At 38.8% G+C, this 21,067-nt stretch overlaps 1 protein-coding gene across 1 annotated transcript in view; it reads left to right on the forward strand.

The window, feature by feature from the left end:
- The window catches only part of TRIM66 (tripartite motif containing 66), a 53,105-nt gene extending 38,904 nt beyond the window's left edge, over positions 1-14,201 (forward strand). The window contains exons 11-20 of the mRNA XM_072864809.1: positions 2,007-2,279; positions 2,493-2,721; positions 5,778-5,838; positions 6,577-6,751; positions 7,530-7,837; positions 9,350-9,473; positions 11,534-11,608; positions 12,751-12,903; positions 13,497-13,715; positions 14,031-14,201. Coding sequence (XP_072720910.1) covers positions 2,007-2,279; positions 2,493-2,721; positions 5,778-5,838; positions 6,577-6,751; positions 7,530-7,837; positions 9,350-9,473; positions 11,534-11,608; positions 12,751-12,903; positions 13,497-13,715; positions 14,031-14,090 — 1,677 coding nt within the window. The 3' untranslated portion in view covers positions 14,091-14,201. The remainder of the gene's footprint in view (positions 1-2,006; positions 2,280-2,492; positions 2,722-5,777; positions 5,839-6,576; positions 6,752-7,529; positions 7,838-9,349; positions 9,474-11,533; positions 11,609-12,750; positions 12,904-13,496; positions 13,716-14,030) is intronic.
- The last annotated feature ends 6,866 nt before the right edge of the window (positions 14,202-21,067 follow it).

The raw sequence follows: 21,067 nt of genomic DNA on the forward strand, positions 1-21,067 counted from the left end.
ACATTTTTGATCTTTGTGGACTTCTTTATCTCATGTGTGGCCATGAGAGCTGGATTCCTTTCTGACCTGCATATATTCCTTCTGTTTGAAACCTGAGCATTCTTAGGAATGCTCTATCAGACAGAGTATATGGAAAATTGTGGCTCCACCAATGCATTTCCTCATTTGCTGTGTTCTAGTTTTCAGCTCAAATGTAAGGTAGGAAGAATGTGTTTGACTAGTTCCATCTGGTTCCAAGAAGTTATTACAGCTCAGGCAGCTTAGATTCGGGGACATTCATTTGTCTCAAGAGGAGGAAAATGGCCAATACCCTGGCTGCAGAGACCCAGTATTCTCTGGGGTGCCTTCTACATGAAAGGACTGTTTAAAACAGACTGACTAGAGCACCGTGTGGTAGAATGGCACAAACCTTCCCTAGCACTGCAAAAGAGCTGACCTCCTTCTGTCTCAAATGCAGGCTATTTTGTCTCATTGAACATAAGTGGTCATTGTTCAGGCAAAGCTGCTACTATAGTGTCTATTGCAAATTGAAGAAAAGGAGATTAAATTACATCCTTAGGTGGAAATTAATATCTGTGGGCAGAGTGTTCTCTTAGCACATAGGTGATATGCACTGCAAGCAGAGGAATTCAAGACTGACTTCTTTGGCATTATGCCGGATTTACACAGGCACAACTGACAACCCAGTCTAGGCTACTGTCTACCACTGTTGGATTAAGATGGACAAAGGTATCAAAATCCAAAATGGAGTAACAGTTGAGAAAAATACTAATTAAATCTAGGAAATGGGTCCTGTCTCAGATTCACTTTTTAAGTCACAGGCAGAAAAATAAGTACAACAACAAAATTAAACTCTAATTCAGATGCAATCAGCACATTTCTTTTGTCTTGATTTATATTACAATGAGTGCTACTTACTGTATTGTAGTCAAATGAAAAGGATTTATTCAGTCAATTACCAAGGGTGAAACACCAATGAACTATGATGAAATAAATTGAAAATTACATATTCAAATGACACAGATCTGCATACTTCTTAAGACTGCTTATATTTGCTTCATATGGATGCTAGCAGAGTCCTGATTTCAGTACAGTCACACATTCCTCGATGTAAGGCAGCTTAAGGAAGTCACCTAGATGGGTGGATTTGCTTTGTTTTGCATAACAGTATTTCTGTAGTTTTGACAGTGACAAATCATGAGACAGTAGAAAATGCATGTTGCTAAAACTATTTCAGAGACTTTGGTAAATATTCCCTTTCTTTGGAAACTAGATGTGTACATCCTTTCCTCATTAGTACATATAGGATGTTTCTGGATTTACACTATGATATTTAAAGGGCAAGTGCCTTAGGTTTTAATGGGACAGACTCACTAACTAGCATAAAGTTTTCAGCATCATTAACAGTAACAATAGTTTCATCCACTTGTGTCAGATCTGAATCTTATTTCTTCTGAATCTTTCTGAATAAAGTGATCTGATGATTTTTGAATAAAACAATAACATTTCTGATCTGAATCTTATTTCTTCTGGAATAACTTAACGGAAGCTAGTAGGGTTTATATCAAGGATTGATTTAGAATCACAGAATCATAGAATCATTTAGGTTGGAAAAGACCTTTAAGATCATCAAGTCCAACTGTTAACCTAGCACTGCCAAGTCCACCACTAAACCATGTCCCTGTTCTATATGCTTAGCTTTCCCATTCATTGTAGGGAGTTAAAAATCAGGATGCCTCGGACTGATCAAAGGAAGACATTTTTTGTAAATCACAGAAGAGTAACCTAGGCGTCTCCTTTTTCAGTTTTCAGTTTTAATGGTGGAAACTCTAAAGCTTTTGGAGATGGTATAAGATTACAATAGATACTTTCAAGCCCTTGTGACATGACTAGTTGATTACATATAGCTGAAACAGAGTATCTCATCCATTATAGAAAGAACAGTAGCATTTTGCTGCTGAAAAGCTTATTAACATATTGGGTTTTTTTCTTTTTTCTTTTCCCAGAGTTCGGCATCCTTAAGCATTGTGGGCTTTTCAAACGGGTTAGAAATGGAATTACCTTCAACAAGGTTATCTAGCTCGGCTGATCCACAGATGCAAGGTGCAGCCGCTGTAACACTTGGCCCATCCCCAAATGCCCTTTGTGACTGTGATACTCCACCAGAGTCAGTGCCCAGCTACAGCCTGGCGTTGGGCAGAGCTCCAAGTGACCTGAGCCCTGGGGCTGCTGCTGGCCTCACACCAGGTGATGCACTCCAGGGCAGCACTAAGTGCAAGGTAGGAATTGCTCAAACTCCTCTACTGAAAGGGAATCCACTTTCATTGATAGCACATGTTATTGTTAGTCAGTCAGTCAAAGGCAGCTATTTCAGTAGGTAAAGTTTTCCTTATGTGGTATTTGAAGACTGATTACAAATTATTAAGATGGAAAGAAAGAAAACTAGTAATAAAATTCGTGGTTTTTTTTTTTTTTTCCCCCCTCCCCTGAAGCTGGAAAATGAAGACTTCAATACTGTAGATCATCCTCTAGAAAACAGCTTGGCTACTGCTGGGCAAGATGTAGTTAATGAATTAACTCTTTCTATGCAAAAAGTGCTGGAAGAACCTATTAATCTTTCAATCAAGAAATCTCAACATTTCACTTCTCCTTCTGAACTGCTCAGCAACACTTCTTTCCTGCCTGTGAATGCCAGAATGAGACAACTTAGAAGTAAAGAAGGTACCAGGCTTTTCATTATTTCATTTAGGTTTTTGGTCTTTCTTTCTTAGCACTGCATATTGCAAACATTGCAAAGCAGTATGCTTATTAATGTACTTACATATAAATGTGCTTTTCCAGCAAGCTTCAAATATTATCAGAGTACTTAATCCAATGGAAAAGCATGTTTGATCTCATTTGTGGAGGAAAATCATGGAAATGATATGCCTTGAATTTGTAACATCCTTCATCTATGAACCAGAAATGAGTGTGTCTGTGTGAAGTACCTGGAGTATTAGTTCTCTTAGAAGCACTCCTGTTAATGAGACCTGCAGTTATGACTATTGAAGAGCTGGTTTGAAGAGTCCAAATTCAATTAAAAAAAAAATTACTTCCGAAATGTAATGTGCCTTCTGCTAAGTCCTTCACATCAGTAGCAGAGCAAATTTTTGTTAGGTTAATATATTGCACAGTACGTGCATTTGCTTGGCTCTGTCTACTGTGGAACATTCGCTTCAGCCAAGGCCTATTTCTTCAGCCTTAATGGAGAATTAGACCTTACTTAACTCTTTCCATGGGCAAATTGCCAGCATCCTTGTGCTACACTGTAAAGCCTCATTCCTGCAAACTCTAAAAGTCAATGGGACTATTCATGCAAGCAAGGGATTGCAGGATCAAGCTGTTATCCTGTGACTTATGCCAATATTTGGCTGCTTTTCTCTGTAAAAGTTGAGTTAATATTTCTATCTCTGTGCTGTATTTTTATTCAGAGAATTCTAATTAGTACAAAAGAGGCCTAGCTCAGTGAACCAAGGAAATGTATTTGTCTTCTCTTATATGTACTATGCCTAACTGTGACAATTATGCCACAATCATTTGTGTGAGTTGTAAGAATTGGGCGCACCTGTAAAAAGCTGTGCCTCAGTCAGGCTTAAGTGTCTCTGAGAGGAGCAGCTTTGTAGTATCTGGTTTGAGTCATGTGACACTACACACATAAAGCAGTCCCAACATACAGAATCTCACTATCTATAACAGATGCTACAGATTTGCTCTGTGCAAAGCACAGGTCCTGTTGTGCAAGAGGATGGAAAGACTAGAGCGTTGAATTCAATGCTGCTCCCTTTTCACAAGGAAGGATCAGGAGCGAGCAATTCCGATCCTGCTGTCACTGTTTAAAGGCATGCATTGAGGAGATACAGTCTCCGTATGCAGTGTGCACCAGTGAGAGAGATTAACTCTGTTGCAAAGGCAATGTTATCTTTGCTAGTGGCTCTCAGTAGGACTTACTAGCTTCAGCAGTGCTGTGCTGCCAAACCCCACTGCTTCTGGTATATATCTCCAATGACTCATCCTTTTCTAATATCAAATCTAAACATTTCAGCTTAATTTACAACAAAATACTTCTTATCCCAGCCCCAAGGGATGTGGTAAAAATTGTACATCATTTCATAATTTTCCCTCTTACAGCCACTTTTCTTCTTATCATGGCTTGCAAAAACACCCTCCCCTCCCCTTCTCTTTCCTAGACGAAACAAATTTGATGCTTTCAGTCTCTCCCCATGCGTCAGGGTTATGATTTTTTTTTTAAAACCACCTCATTCCTGCTGCGCTATTCTGGGTTCTCTGCAATTAAGGAGTGCTGCCCATAGCCAAACGCAGTGCTGCAGCTGAGGCCTCTGGGGTGCCATGCAGAGCCAGGGTATCAACTTCTTGTGTTTTACATTCCTCACTGCTGGTAATACACTGCAGGATGGCATTCGCCTTTTTTGCAGCAGCAGCATTATGTGGTTGACTCGTAATTATGTGACATTATGTGAATGGTCCACATTAACCCTTAGTTCCTTTTACAGAACAGTTCCCTAGTCATTATTTTCCTTTGTGATTACATTCATCTGATCCTTTGTAAGCATAATACCTACAGTTATCTCAATTAAGTCTTACTGATTTAGGATATTTTTTTTCTCAGATGTATGAAGATCATTTTTAAATTGTAAACATTCTCCACAGTGTTTGCAACCTCTCTAGTTTGGTGTTTTCCTCAAATTTTATAGGTACTATTATTTCATGAGCCAAGTTGCTGATGGAAATGTTGATTAATATTAGGAACCCAGCACCGCTGGAACATCCTCTGGTTTGAGAGCGTGCAACGAGAGCTGCTCCTTCAGCTCAGTGTGCAGTCACCCTTTAGTAATTCTGTCCAGAGCCATGACTACCACCCTTCACCTGAGCAACAATCACAAGTGAATAACACTTGAGGAGTTAATAACACTTATCTCCAGATAGCCATGATATTTGGTTTGTTTTCTTGTTAGTATTGTCTATGTCAAACTAATTCCTAAGAAAAGGAGGAGTTACTATGAAATTTGTCAGTGGATTGGTATTTATGAGGGCATCCACTGGGGCATACATCTCTACCCCATCCCGTCTCTCCAAAGTTTTGTTACTCTTGTGTCTAGTATCAGTCAAGAGCTACAGTTACTTGCATGCTTATATAACAGATAGTTTTGAATTCATACATTTATGTGTTACGTACGTTGGAGGATAGAAAGGAATCATACAGTCTAGCTTTCGTCCCTCAGTGGCAGATATGGGACACACAATTTCCTTCCTGTTTTCAAGTAACTGGAATTATCCAGAAGCTTCTTAGCATGGAGCAGGAGACTGCAGAGACTTCCTGAGCCTCAGGGGTTCAGACCTCAGTAGGTCTGTTTTTCTCAAGTGAAGGCTGTATAGCAAAGAGGATTACTTACGTTTTCCATGTATATGGATGAATGTGGCATGGCTGTGTACATATATAATTCCCTGGGATTGTAACCATTTCAACAAAATATTTTGGAAAGGCTCCCTATATTCAGTACAGAAGCAGTGGTTAAAAGCAAAGAGAAAGACAAAGACTGTATCCCAGAATAGAAAATAGCATATGCATTTTCTACACATATAGATGAAATGATTCCATAATTCACTTATGATATCATATTAAACACCAGTCAGAAGTACATGAATATTGAAGTACTTTCTACCCTAATCTGACTCTGATATTATAAATATTTTATTCATTTTCTTATCTTCTGTTCCAGATTCCAATAACTGTGAAAAGGAACATTTTGAAATGGATATGAAAAGCAATCAGAATGTCAGGTAAGAGTCGTCTTTTTATACAAAAGCACTGGCCATAAAATTTTATGCATGTATTTAGAAAATTTGTCATACTTAATGATAATGGAGAACTTAAAAAGAATGCAAGATTCCTTATAGATAATAATTATGAAAGTTGTAAAGTGTTCTCTTAAACTTGAAAACAACAATTTTGTTGTTTTCAACAAAATTGAAGGGATGAGTTCATGTATTTCTGTTATTCTGTGTAATTTTCCAGAATGAATAAATATTTGCAAACTTATCTCACTTGAACAATTAGAAACTGTTTAGCCTCAATTAAACTTAAAAAATGTAATGGGGACAGGATTAACATTATCGCAACAATTTTATAAAATTTTGTTTTCAGCTACTGCTGTGATAATATTTTAAAGTAAAGTTGATGATGTGCTGTGTTCTTTCTTGAAGCCAGCCACACTGAAAAGTATCAAGCATGACTTAAATTGGAATAATTAAAACAAAAATATGTGGAGCAGGGCAAAGTCTTAGCATGGAAGTTAGTGATGCATTTATACATATGATTAATTTAAAGTGATTGCATTCACATTTCTTAAAGAATTGGCAGGTGAAAAAATGTCCAGATTTTCAGTGTTTAGCCAGCAGAGTCACAGTGACAAAGGAAAAGGAGCACAAACAACAGTGTGTGAAAAATGTGGAAACTGAGTAGGGAGGAGAATTTTGTGGAATATGGCTGAATTTAACCATGTGTCATTTTGATTGTAGAGCTGGCCCTAAGGAGCAGAAGATCCCCTATGTGCGACTGGAACGTCTGAAAATATGTACATCAGAAGCAGGGGAGCTCCCGGTGTTTAAGCTCCAGCCACAGGACAGTGAGCAGGAGGGCAATTTTCTCCTGATAATTGAATGTGGGACCCAGTCTTCAAGTATGTCTATAAAGGTGAGTGGAATTTACGTGAGGCTTTACCTGCTTTCTCCCCTTTATCCCACTGGCTTGTACCCACAGTTTCTGAAAGTTGTTATACACTAAACAAGTCTGTTAATTCATTTCACTCTCGGACACTTCTGTGATGGGTTGAAGTAATAGAGAATGCAGCTTTTAGTTTGCTGTGTAGCTCCGTGATACTTCAATTCCTGAGAAGTCTGTCTCTGGGATTGGATAGCTGTAGTGCTTTTGTATTCTAGCAAACAACCTGGCTTGTCTGTCTAGTTACAAATGTAGGATAAATAGCTTAAAACTGACCCAAATGTATATTTGAGTGATAAGAACCGATTCCAGAAATCACAGTGTAATAGATTTTTAAAAGCTTTGTATTCTATTCCTTCGTTAGAGTCTTGAGTGTGAACTTCTTTCCACAGAAGGAAATGGGAATTTCTGGTTGGAACAAAAAACTAGACTTTTTTTTTTTTTTGAGTTGTTTACTGTAAAATTTGCAAATAAGATTGTAAAGTATCCTGTTTCTATCATCTGTGGTATGAAATCTGTACAGCTCTCTCACAGTGCTATTACATTGTGGTATGTGGAGGAAATGACTTGACCAAGGTGACCTGGACGGCCAATGGCAGCCATTGAGCTGAGCCTGGGCCTGCTGAAACCCAGTGCCCTCTCCAGTAGAGTTCACTGCAGAGAAACCATTTTGTCTGCAGATAACCACTGCTGTTATATGCTTGCATATGAAAATGATGATTGTGTGATCCCAGATTTTTCTTCCTTCAAGATAAATAAAGATAGTCCACCTGAAAGACTGAAATCCAAAGAGGAGAACTCAGAGGACAGCAAATTTCTAATATCCCAGGCTGCAGGACAGACACAATCTCCTCCTGTAGATACTCCATCTGTTGACCAGAAGCTCAGCAATGGCATCTCCATCATGAAAAAGTCTCCAGTTACTCAGGAAGGCAATCCAATTGAAAATGAGGATTTCTGTGCTGTGTGTCTTAATGGAGGAGAACTGTTGTGCTGTGATCACTGCCCCAAGGTCTTCCATCTCTCCTGCCATGTTCCAGCCCTGCTCAGCTTTCCAGTGTGAGTATGTATGACACTTCGCTAATGTGCTCAGTTTCTGCTCACTGTCTTGGGGCAGAATATATCCTCAGGGGTATATGTGTCAACCTTACATGAGGGCAAGGACTGCATCTCTCACTTGCCTTTTTTGTTACTTTTCTTGCAAAGGGAAGAATTGTCTTACACACTAGGAACTAGCTGAACTATTAACAAGAACTGTTTCCGGCCATGTATGCCCTTTCTGCAGTTAGGTGGCCAGTAAAACAAAGGAGGTGGCAGACCTGAGCTTTAAAAAACATTCTTACGAAGTACTGGAGAAAAATAAAATCCTAACTCTCATATAACTTCTGTGGTGTAGACATCAGCTCTTCTCTGCAAGAACAGTGACTAGCACAAGGAGAGGGCAATCAGTGAGTTCCTGTTCAGTTTTCTAGCCAATTTTATGGGAAATTTAGGCTTATTGGGGCTTTTATGGAAATGTTTAGGACATTGGTTTCCCTAAGACATCCATTCCCTAGCAACTTGTCACAGATGAATTGTATGCAACAAAGAGCCAGAATTAGGTACACGTCCACGTACCAAACTTTAAAATTGAGGCTGAATAATGTGCATTACTGGTGGTGTATAATTCTGAATTCTGTTACAAATCATTACCAGGTGGGACCAGAGGCTACTTCATTTGTGTCAAGCCCAAATAACTGTCTCAGCTGAGAAAAATACATTATGAGCTACTAGTTTGGAGATTCTGGTTTGTTCTTTCTGTTCAAAAAGCAGATATTTCTCTCTCGGCTTTTCACTCTTTTCGCTAATAGCTAAGTCATTATTAAACCTCTAGTTTCAAAACAATGTGAAAACCAAGTCTTCCTTTTAAAATAAACTTCCTAGGCAAAGTTAAATTCTAATGGAGTAAATTAATTCCCTTAACTAAAGTTCTGTATTCATAGTTCTTTAATATGCATTCATCTACAGTTATTCAGGCCCTGATGTTGAAGAAGTTGCATCACTGCATGCACATTCATGAAATGGTTCAAGAGGTTTCTGAAAACGGATCCGCTAGGAAGGACACTTATGCCCACGCAGAATTATGTGTATTTGTTTTGGGAACCTGTGTACTAGCACATGTTATGACCTTTCCTGATAATGTTGATTTCTTAGATTAATATGTCAATTATCGTATCACTTGATAATAAATATATCAATTATCAAACAGATCTGGTTTTGTCTTATGACCCAACTGTTGGCTATTTTTCCTTAATATATTTTTTTAAAAACAGCACTTGAATTAATGCAGCTGCACACACTGCTGGTACATGATTTCAAACACTTACTATTTTGTCTTTTTCTCTGTGAAAGAAAAAGTGCAATGAGTAGAATCTGAAATTATTACACTTCTAATTAGATTCAAATCTCTTCAAGAATTGTAATACTAGTTAAGGATGAGACTTGTTTCCAAATACAGTGATTCCTGAGGTTTGTTATTTGTCAAGGTTGCTGACAAAATTTGACACAAGTTTTTGGTTTCTTGTTTTGCAGGGGAGAATGGGTGTGCACACTTTGCCGTAATCCAGTGAAGCCAGAGGTAGAATATGACTGTGAAAACACACGCTACAGCCACAGCTATAATGCACAATATGGCCTTGATGACTATGACCAGAAGGTGGGAATAACTATATATTGTACTATTTAGAAAAGGTCATATGATCTCAGCATGAGGCTTTGCCTCTTCATTGGAAAGATGACTGTTTTGACTTGGTTGCTACTTGAATGTTTCATAGAGTAGTAGATACAACAAAAGCATGTCTATCTAGACATTGCTGTTCAATTTTAAAATGAGTGATGTTACGGAAAGATGAAACAGGCAGATCTGGAATTCCTTTCTCCTTTGAACAGGGAAGTCACACTCAACAGCAGAGCAAGCTTCCCTGAGTCAACTTTGCCTGGCTTTCTGCCACTGAATCTTTTTCCTTTAAGACTTGGCACCTTCTCAAACATCTACTTAGGCCAGTTGCAATGACATTTTTGTGATCTAGACACTTTTTGACTTTCAGTTGGATTGAAATCATCATACGGTCTTCATATGTACCATTAATCCCCTTGAAGATAACATTTAGGCATTGTTAACTCAGCATAGATGAAAGCTTATCTCTTTATATCCCCATTACCAGTTTCCCCTACCAAACCTCCCATGAAAAAATGCCTTTTCTTAAAGTCCACTTGGTACTCGGAAGCCACAAGTTCCAAATAAATGTCCTGTGTATATTGGTGACAGCTGGACAGGGAGCCTAAGTCCACACAGCTGAGTGCAGATGCTGAGCTGGCCCTGCACAAATGAAGCCTAGAATAAGGCACTGGTCTAGTCTGGGCACCATACGTAAAGACAACAGCAATGGTTCTTAGAGCACTGGGGGCCCTTGGCAAGGCCTATGAGCATAGCCACCGCCCTGCTCAAATTCATCCATGCTGTTTCCATACTGGAGCTACTCTGTCACAGAATCACAGAATCGTATAGGTTGGAAAAGACCTTTAAGATCATCGAGTCCAACCGTAAGCCTAACACTACCAAGACCACCAATACACCATGTCCCTAAGCACCTCATCCAAACGGCTTTTAAATACCTCCAGGGATGGTGACTCAACCACTTCCCTGGGCAGCCTGTTCCAATGCTTGATAACCCTTTCAGTGAAGTAAAATTTCCTAATATCCAGTCTAAACCTCCCCTGGCGCAACTTGAGGCCATTTCCTCTCGTCCTATCACTTGTTATTTGGGAGAAGAGACTGACCCCTACCTCTCTACAACCTCCTTTCAGGCAGTTGTAGAGAGCAATAAGGTCTCCCCTCAGCCTCCTTTTCTCCAGGCAAAACAACCCCAGTTCCCTCAGCCGCTCCTCATCAGACTTGTGCTCCAGACCCTTCACCAGCTTCGTTGCCCTTCTCTGGACACGCTCCAGCACCTCAATGTCTCTCTTGTAGTGAGGGGCCCAAAACAGTATTTGAGGTGCGGCCTCACCAGTGCTGAGTACAGGGGAGAGCTTGACATAACTTTTTGATATTAATGTGATGCCTGTTTCTATTGGATTGGGTACATCTGGCCAGAAATAGTTGGGATCTGGGTCTTGATTAGTGAGGTTCTAGTTAGGAAATGGAGTTGATTAGAAATGCCATTGCTTGTGAGCAAACATGGCTTATAATGTTTTTGTAGTGCATTTTTTTGCATCAGTGAAAAAGCCAAAGACTAGTATAAGTATTTTACAAGTTAATGACAATTAAATGGAACTTTTTTCATACAGTAAAACCAACTACATAACTTACATCCATTTGTATGAACGGATATGAACAGTGTGAAACGTTTTGCATTTAACTGTTTCCACACTGTTGCTGCTGTTCTTTTAGTCAAGAGCCAAGGAACAGATCTGGAGTGCAGAAAGGAAATAGTGATAGCGATGAATTCCCAAGAGTTTCCAGGAAAGATACATGCATACAAAAATTTTTACATAGTGTTTCTTTTCTTGCATTTCTTGACTATCCTCACTGTCAAAACTATAAAAATGCTATGAGGCAAAATGTCCCCCAGGTTAGAGTGAAGTGTGTAATTTTGCATCAGAAATGCACAGACTACATTAAAACTCCCCTTGTTGCTAGTATGATTGATTAACTAAGGACAAGAAGGAAACTCCCTTGTTTTGAATTAAAATGTATTTCAAATTTGGCTTCTACAGAAGTGTGAAAAGCTGGTGCTTTCCCTGTTCTGCAGTAGTATGAGCCTCCCATTCCATGAACCCGTCAGCCCCCTGGTAAGTACTGCACACGCATGGGTCAGAGGGAATCCAGAGAATACTCTGGCACACCTCTTGACTTTCTCCTTTGTCTTCCTGAAAGATATTAATCAGCTTTTTTTCTGAACAGCGTTGCTTCCTAGGGAAGGGTAGGTGTTTCACTCTTGCAAGTGCTTTTGAAGGTGCCAGGTCAGAGGCAGGTAAATGCTGGCCAATATTCTCAGGCCAGGTTTGGGTGCCAATTTAAGATGCTGGTAGCATACTAAAGATATATGAGGGGTTCCAGTGATTAAGAAAGTTGACTTGCTGCATACATGGAGAATGTTGCACTGCCATAAGAGAGGTCTGCTTTAGAAATAATGCTGGACTCCCTCTTTTCTGGTGTTTTGCACAAAGGTGACTGTTCAGGGGAAGATGTAGAGACTGCTGTTTCATCCATGTACTCAACATTTGCAATATTAATGGCTATTTTAAGGAAGATGTAGATTCACGCTATTGTAACAATAGCGTGAAACAAATTGGAGGAGGAAAATGAGAGGGGAAAAAAAGGTTGTATGTGAAGGAATAGTCCAAATAACAATATAAAAAACATTCCACCTCATAAAGCTTGCAATGAACTTATGGAACACATTACCTAACAAGTAGGTTTTGACCCAGCAAGATTTAGGGAGTGGGATATCCTGGTAGCTGGTGCCCATTGAAAAAGACTTTTGTTGAACTTTAAAAAGAGTGCATAGTAGTATATTTTTAGTCGCTCTTGGCAGACTGCTTCCCACAGTATCAGCTGCCAGTATCTCAGCACATTATTTTTATAACTGCTTGGGGGAAATGTTAGCTAATTGTCAATGTTACATATATTATTGATTATGGTTAAATGATGACATTTATATCTGGAGATAAACATTAGAAAGTGCAAATAGCAGAGTAGTCACTGAAGTGTGCTATTTTCAAGATCAATTTTGCAAGCAAATATGTTTTTAATCAGACCAAAAAGCACCCAGGAAGATGATGTGCAAGTGTAGGCACCAAAAGACTAGAGCTCTTTTCCTTGACGCAAGGAATCCTCTGCAGTGACTTCTGTCCAAACTTGCATAGAAGTCACTGGAGAGGAAATGTTTTCATTAAAAAGGTTACATACCTGCGTTTTATTCTTATTGCAGGCTCGGCATTATTATCAGATCATCAAAAGGCCAATGGATTTGTCAATCATACGAAAAAAGCTGCAAAAAAAGGATAAGTCCCACTATTCTGCACCTGAGGAACTTGTGACTGACGTGCGTCTCATGTTTTGGAACTGTGCAAAGTTCAATTATGTAGGTTTCTAATATGCATGGGTGGGGGAATACAAACCAGAGGGTTGCTCTTTCAAGCTGTCATAGTGGTGTAACTATTGGTTCCATTGACATCAGATATGGGATTGGGATAAACAGAAGTATTAATCAGTTTTACTCTTTGGAAATGATATAAATTTTTTTTAATGACAGAAATGGAGATATATATGGACTTGAGATACATATGGATCTAAAATTAAAGAGGGACATCTTAGCAGACAACTTTTTGGAATGATGCTGAGTATGCTGTAAGCAGCCAGTCATAGCCAGCAAAATAGCTAGGGAAAATTCAGGTGCATAGAAATTCCTAAGCAATGATGACTGCTATTCTTTCTAGTTCACTGCACATCTCTTTTTCTTAGAGGTGCAGAAACATGTTCCTTAATATCAGCATCTGGTATTTACTTACAATGTAAATGCAGAGGGACTAATGGGCTGTAGAAAGTGGGCAGGAGACTAATGGAGATGTAGGAGACAGAACCAAGGCGAGACATTAGGGTAGGGTAGTAATTTGGTTTTGATCCTTGATGATTTCTGTGTACGGTAACAGTGAATGGTTATTTATTCTCTTACAGCCTGATTCAGAGGTTGCTGAGGCTGGACGATGCCTAGATGTATTCTTTGAGGGCAAACTGAAGGAGATTTATCCAGATAGGCATTTTCCTTTAATGCAACAAGAAGACTCTGATTCTGAAGAAGTGGAGAGTCAGAATAGCAAAATGCCACCCCAAGATTTTCAGTGGCCATCATATGGACAGGAGTGCATTCAGCCTAAAAGGAGACGGCGCCATGCTGTAAGATTGCAAAAGCACAAGCATTTGATTGCTAAGTGGCCACCCTGCTAATTCTGTTTACGGCTACTGATGGGAAGTTTTGACAGGGCTGTGTGGGAAAACTGTCAAGCTTCTATCACAGAGATGTGATCAGTTCTATAATTTTATGTCAAGATCCTCTGAGTGGAATAAAGTGTCAGTTGTGTATAAACGTGTGAGCATGAACAAATGAAGTCTCTCAGGCTACACAGTTATCTTCCTAGCAGAAAACTCTGTCAAGATTTTTAAAAAGACTAAGCCCTCTAGCTATTCACTGTTTGTTTCCTTTGTACACAGGAAAGTGAAAAAACTAAAAGAATGATGTTTCAGCCAGCTAACAGCCTTCCTCAGGTATGACCTCCTCAAGATATGAGATTTGCTATGAGGAATCCAGCAGCATAACTGACAGAGTTAAGGTGTGTGGGAGGAAAGCAAAGCACTCGGGCTGTTTATTTAAACTCTCCTAATCTGCTGACCATATGCCTTATTTCTAGATCTTGTGGATAGACAACAGATCCCAAGTGTTTGAATCTGTCAATATTCAATCTGTTAAATCATATATATGTTTTGCAGTGTTTACACTGAAGTACTAATGTTTTGGTGATAGGTAATGATGATTAATAATAAAAGTAACATGCTAATAATATCTAATACTGCAGTACCGTTTTATAATCTGTTCAACATGATATTTCTATTTTATAGAGCACAGGTAACCATGTAATAATCTTGCAACCTCAATGTGAATGTTGGCCATGCTTTGTGATAAATACAATGCGTAGTCATAAAAGCTGTAATCCTATTGTCTTACTCAATGATTTTTCTGGGAGCTTGACTGCTCAAGGCCTATGAGATACAGTCTAATGTGATTATCTGATTAGCTGTTTCTTTTGAAGCAGAGCATTTTCATTAAATCATGAAAGAACAAGTGCTAATAGTGCTAATACTAGGGCTCTGTGTGAACTGTTTCTGAGTGCATACTGGATGCTCTGTTTGCAAGGAATGATTGTTCAGTATCTAATTCATGCTTGGTAAAGCAGTGTGGTGTTTCTCGGGTCTCAAAGGTAGCATTTTTATACAACCCAAGCCAGTTGTTTTTCTTTAAAGCAGATACTGGAATTTGGTAAATTAACTATGAAGCAAATTACATGGTTATAGAAGTGCCTATAAAATAATGTCATATATTCCTGATTTTCTCTTTGCTTATTTCTTGTAGTTGTGATTACCAACAGTGCTAGAAGATGATGATAATATGTATATGTAGAAGCTCAAACAGAATGAAAGGATGTCTAAGGTTTTTTGGTTTTTTTTTGTTGTGGTGTTTTTTTGTTCTAAATTCCACAATGTTTTGGCAGAACACCACCAAGGGCCAGAAGAGCCATTTTAGAGTTCACTTGAACAAAGGGTAGCATGTAATTGTAAAGCCTGAAGGGTAGGATAGGTAACAAGACATGACACCTGATCAGAGAGTGATGGTTTGCTAGCTGCTTCCCACCTCTTCCAGAAGCAGGTGAGCCAGATCTTTGCATGGCCAATGCTTTCTTCATGTGTGTTAGGGGCATCTTCCTCCTTAGGGCTCTGCCCAGCAGTGTAAAGCTGGGCTGTGATCTGGCTCTGAGAGAGAAGGTTTGTTGCAGATCTCAAACACAGTTAAAGTTCATTTTAATTAGGTTCCTGTAAATAAAGATGATATTTTCAGCATAGTTTATATGGGCTATTTGGTCCGGTAACCATGTATGTTATTTTAGATAACACTTTAAAGTAAAGGTTTATATATGAAATAATAAGACGTGAATGTTATATTCTACTATCTATGTGACTTACTGTTTGCCATTAACTTAGTAGTGAGCTAATGTTTTCTTTTCTTTGAAGAAATGAAAATCTGGATATTATAAGCTGACTGGAAAACTGTGAGATGAAGGGACAGCCTTTACATTGTGTATATGTGAATTCCTATGTGCTTGCTTTCTGTCAAACTCCTGTTCTCAAAACAGTGTGGGTCTGGGCACAGGGAAATGAGTGCAGGTTTGTAACTGAATTAATCACCCTTATCTATGCTACAGGTATCACCTTTTCTCAGTTGGTAATTAATTCCTCCACCAAAGACATATCTTTTACCATTAATAGCACAACAATGATATGTTTTAAAGGTAGAAATAGGAGAGACTATTGACGACTGCCTCTTTTCCTGGAAGAGCAGTCAACAAGAGCCTGCTTCTATTTCTTAAGAGCTGTAGGTTTAACTCTACCATTAGTTTTGGAGAACACCTGTTTTAATAAAATTTAGCCAGGGTATAATATACCTTTATTAAAAATAGAAGTGTACCAGTTTGTCATCATATATAAGATACCCTTTGGATGTGTGCTGGCAGGACTCTATGGCCTGAGCACTCTTAAGGCTAACTTTGTTTTTGATTACTTCTCTAAGACATAGTAACAGTTAAAAAAAACCCTCGTAAACTTCATGTCACGTTGGTAAGCAGAACAAAACCTGAACTTGTACATATGACTTCACATACTTTCAAACAAATCTGTGGGTCAACCACTTCACAATACATTGCATGTCATAAGAACATTATCCATCTCCGATGTTGCCTTAAAATTGCTGGCTTGTGATGTTCCTGCTGCTGGACACCATACCACCAGGGCCGGTAAATTCTTGGGGTGTTTACTCTCTTGAAGTCCAATTGCACACTGGTAATGGCACTGACAGGTATGAAAGGAGGGGTGTCTCTTCTAAAATCTAACAGCCCATGTGGCCCAAAAGAGAAGTGGTAGGTTATGTAGGTACTTTTTCTTCTATCACACAGCCTGTTTCACAATTGAGAATGTGTAGGAAAGGAAGCAAGGAGGAACTCTTGAAGTTTTCCACTGGAAGTAAGTATAGCAGAAACAAATGCCAGGAACACTGTGGAAACCCCAGCGAATGCACTAGGCTCCTGGAAATGCAACCAAGGGCACAATTTTTCCTTTTGTCTTTAGTAATGGGTTACATGTAGAATGGGAAAATCCTCTTTGTGCTTAAGCAGATGGAAAAGAGATTAATTACACTTCAATAACAGGTCTGTTGAAGAAGAAACGACAGCTACAAATTTGATTTTCATTCCCCTACAGACAATTTCAAAGACATACTTCTTCCAGTATCATTACAGCAGAATGGCGTTAGAGTTAATACAAGCAGGTGTTTAACAATTCAGATTATCGAATGACTGCATGTTTATATGTGTAATGTGCTTTGTTGAACAATAAAATACGTGAAATGTATTTTTGCACATCAATCTGAAATTTTTGCTCTGAGTACATCTGCTTTCAATTAATATATGGATTATATAACATCATTTATACTTATTAGCTAAGTTGTTGATAACTACTGATGGCAAAGTGGAATGGTTACAAAAGCAGCTATGCTAACACAGGAGATGGGCTTTGTATTTGTACTGGAATTTTCAATACCAAGTAGATATTTTGCCTTTTCATTTTTCAATTAGTGTAAGTTAGTGAGAACCAAACACACCATGAACAAGTAATAAAAAATGTTTGTAGTTTAAATGTATGTATACGTTAAAGTGCCAAAGAACATACCACTTACTAGTGAGATGAAAAAACTATTGTAGTGTAATCAGAAGGAATCAGAAAAGATATTCCAAAATTGAAAATGCTAGAAAATGAAGAATTATGGAATAATTTACAAAAAATAGAACAAAAATACTCTACTGCCAAAAAGTCAAGCAGACACTGCAAGTGTTTTTCTGTTGTTATTGGTTCCCTCAGTTTGGTTTATGGGAGTATAAAACTATCAGCAGCAACTTTCTGACCTAGAGGCCTACTGGCTTGAGGGGTAAGGAACTCTTCTTTCAGGGTTACAGCTGTGCTGCTCTTCAGACATAATTAAAAGAGAATTTGTAGATAGAGGTAACTTTTTTATTGTATAAACAGGAAAATGTCGAAAAACTTCTGGGCATGCAATTCAAATGGGCATGCAATTCCTTCAAGTGTGAAATACAGGCAATAGACTTCAAAGCTAAATACCAGCTGAGTTTCTCTGACTTTAATTAGATATCAATGAGATAATCTGAGGGAAAATAAAGATAAGCAGTAGTCGTGGGCTAAGGAGGATGCACGCCTTTTGAAGCTGTTTTTGTAGATCAGGAGCAAGAAGTGAGAGATGGAGTGATTGTTTTTTGAGAAATGTTACCCCACTGTTCCTGTCCTTTAGTAAATGTTTATGAAAGTCCATTTTAGTGTGTAGTTATGTGCATTTTCATGAGAGCATTTAGTAGATTGGTAGCATTTAGTCTACTAAGCAGACTTTCATAGAAGTTTATATTAGGATATGTAACAGTAGGAACATGGTATTTGGATGGCTTTGCTGTGAAAAGTGTTTACTGTGGTGGGAATACTTCCTGTGGAGATGAGAAATTGTAATGTTCAAATCTGTTGTCAAATTTGTAGCTCCACTTGCTCCATTTTCATTCGAAGTGTCTGAAAAGATGTTCTTGAAAGATATTTTTCAGATAACATCTTCCTGCATAGGATGTAATTTGTAACGGATTCCCTGTAAATTCTATCTCACAGTATATTTTTGCTATAGAAAAGTCCTTTTTAGGTTAAGGAGATAAGACATGCAAGTGTTTTTCCAAGAGCAAATAGGGTAGTGTCTGAAGGTCAGGGAGTATTTTACTGCCTTTGGAGAGTGTTTGAGATGGTTACCAGTTTTATGGAAGTAGCAACACTGATTTATGGTTGTGCTGTGGATGTTTGTTAAGTTACTATTCTTGATCTTGATTGTAGTGCCTTGGACAATTATGTCAGTATGGAAGTGTTCCAGAGGCAGCCTGATACTGAGGCAAACCTTATCTTTTTGACAATGTTTCTCATTAACAGTCATGAGTTCACTTTAAATGGAAAAAAAACCATCTATTTTTATACACTGACATTTGGGCAGGAAATGAAACATACTTGAATATTTTTCCTTGTTTGCTTATTAGCCTGCTCTTGCTTCTGACGAAGTTAGTAAGAGCAGGAATGGTTCTTACACCTCTTATAAATTCAGTACTTGCTCTAGGAAAATGTGTTTGTGCTACTTCATTTTTACAGTAGACTTCCTGGAGTTTCTTGATGTAGTGCAGGTATGGGACAAACAGGGAAGTCATGAGACGCCTTATGGGAAATTTACAGTGAAAACATTGTAAAATATTCAAATCAGAGCCACTGTTTGGATTGTACCTCTGAAACGGTGAGATTTGCTCCTGTGGGTAGGCATTATAGACCTAGCTGGTTGCCAGGTCTTGTGCTGACAGCCTGCACTAGGCTGAACTTCTCTCCTGGCTGAATGAACAAACACAGTGCTTAATAGTGTTTCAAATGTTGAATTATGCTTGTAGAAACTTGTAGAACTTAATCTGGTTTTATACTGGGCCCAGCAAATGTCAGCGTAGAATGAACATGAAAAAGCAGTAGAACAATGCTATCTTCAGACACTGAAAGTAAAACAGATAAACTGTTGTAGCAGGAAAGGTAGGGTATTGGAGCGGTGGGATATTTTATGTAGTCACTTCTGGATCGTACGGTAATTTACAAGTCAGTGTGTTCATTCTATAAATAATTGCATTTTTGCTATTTACTACACTTTTAATGTTTCTTGCAACAGCACTAAACTAGACCTAAATTTAAGTCAAGGAAAAAGTTTATGCACATGTCTATACCATATTGCGTAGTCTGTGGTGCGTAGTGCAACACTTCTGAATTTACAGATCATTGGGCCAAGCTAAGCAGTTCTCCCCTGCAGCCGAACAGCAAATGGAAAACACCTTTAATCTCTAATAATGAAAATATTAATAGAATAACCAGCAGACTATGCAAAAGTGTTCTGTAAATCACAGAAATTAACAAAAACCTTATAGGATATTTTATCCTATGGCATAAATAAAGAAACAATATAGAGCTTAGATAAATTGAAAATCAATTCAAAATTCATCCTTACATCCTACCCAAACTCTGTGCTACATCTTACACATAATTGTACATACCTCAGGCATCTGCAGTGCAGTATATTAACACGTACAGGTGGGCTTCAGTTTATGAGCAATAACATTAAAAAATTCAGTGCTTTAAGCAAACACTGGACAATCTTCTGTTTCTCTTTCCCCTTGGTCTCTGAGGGGTTTAGAAACATCGGTAAACTGGCTCTCATCCATGTTTGTGATGTACTTGTAAATATTTCCCATTTATAACTGTGAAAAACAGCATGATAAACTAATGGAACAAGTGAGCAGCAGAGAGGGAAATCGAATATAGCCCTCGGACCTGGTTACAGGATTATCATCTAGCAGTGTTAAATGAAAGTATCGTGAGACATTTCAGGTTTGGGATGCACAGCTAATACCATTCATTATGGAGGAGGGGATTTGGCTCTGGCAGCGTGCTGCAAACGGTGCTTGAGGTTAGCATCTCCAGTCCTGGAGCAGTGCTGAGAATCACACAAACCTTTTCTTACCTACAGGGAAGTTTTACCCAGTGAAGGGGAATGGGGCAATGCTCAATCCACTGCTGCAAACCTGCCACTGCCTTACAGCACGGGAGCAGTCGCAGTGGCCTGGGAAATGTATGATATAATGATAATCTCTGGCTGAGTGAGGTTATCTCAGGGATATTACAAACAGGATGGATTTTCTCCAGAGAATGAACCTCATAAAGGCTCCCCAGAAGTAATATTCCATACCATTTGAGAAAAATGAAAGTCTCCATCTTTATTTTTGATCTTCTAAATACCACAAAAATTTCTGCAGTGTCAGCACTATGGTTTGGCATGAGTCTGCTGGACAAGGAAATCACAGCAATGATCTTTTGAGGTGACAGTCTCACCGCTTGGTCTTAGCTCTTGCATCATGTTCAAAGCTCTTCCCAGACTGCTAGCGCCGTGCTCTGCTGTGTTGTGTTGCATCATGCCAGCCTGAGCCCTGTGCCATGGGGCCTGTAATCCCAGGGGCAGGGGAGAGGCAGCCTGCTGAGGCCGTGTGCTGGAGAGGTGGGAGCACCCTGGAGACATCCAGCCCCTGAGCTGGGAAAAGTGTCACACCAGCACACTCTTCATCTGCTATCTAGATGAGTCGTATAGCAGAAGGGTATTTAATGGAAAGAGAATATATACTTTCCCTCCTTTCACTGGTCCTAATTAGGAAATACTGTAAATATCTGAGTGTATTTATAGCCACAGAACTCAGCCTTCTACTCTTCTGGCTAGAGAAGGGAAGATAGCTGCAGAATTAGTCTGATTCTGCATTTATTGGATTTTACTGCTTCCAAATAATGTTCACTTTACAAATAAATTTACATTG

This window comes from Ciconia boyciana, chromosome 6, assembly GCF_034638445.1.
Source record: "Ciconia boyciana chromosome 6, ASM3463844v1, whole genome shotgun sequence".
Taxonomy (NCBI): Eukaryota; Metazoa; Chordata; class Aves; order Ciconiiformes; family Ciconiidae; genus Ciconia; species Ciconia boyciana.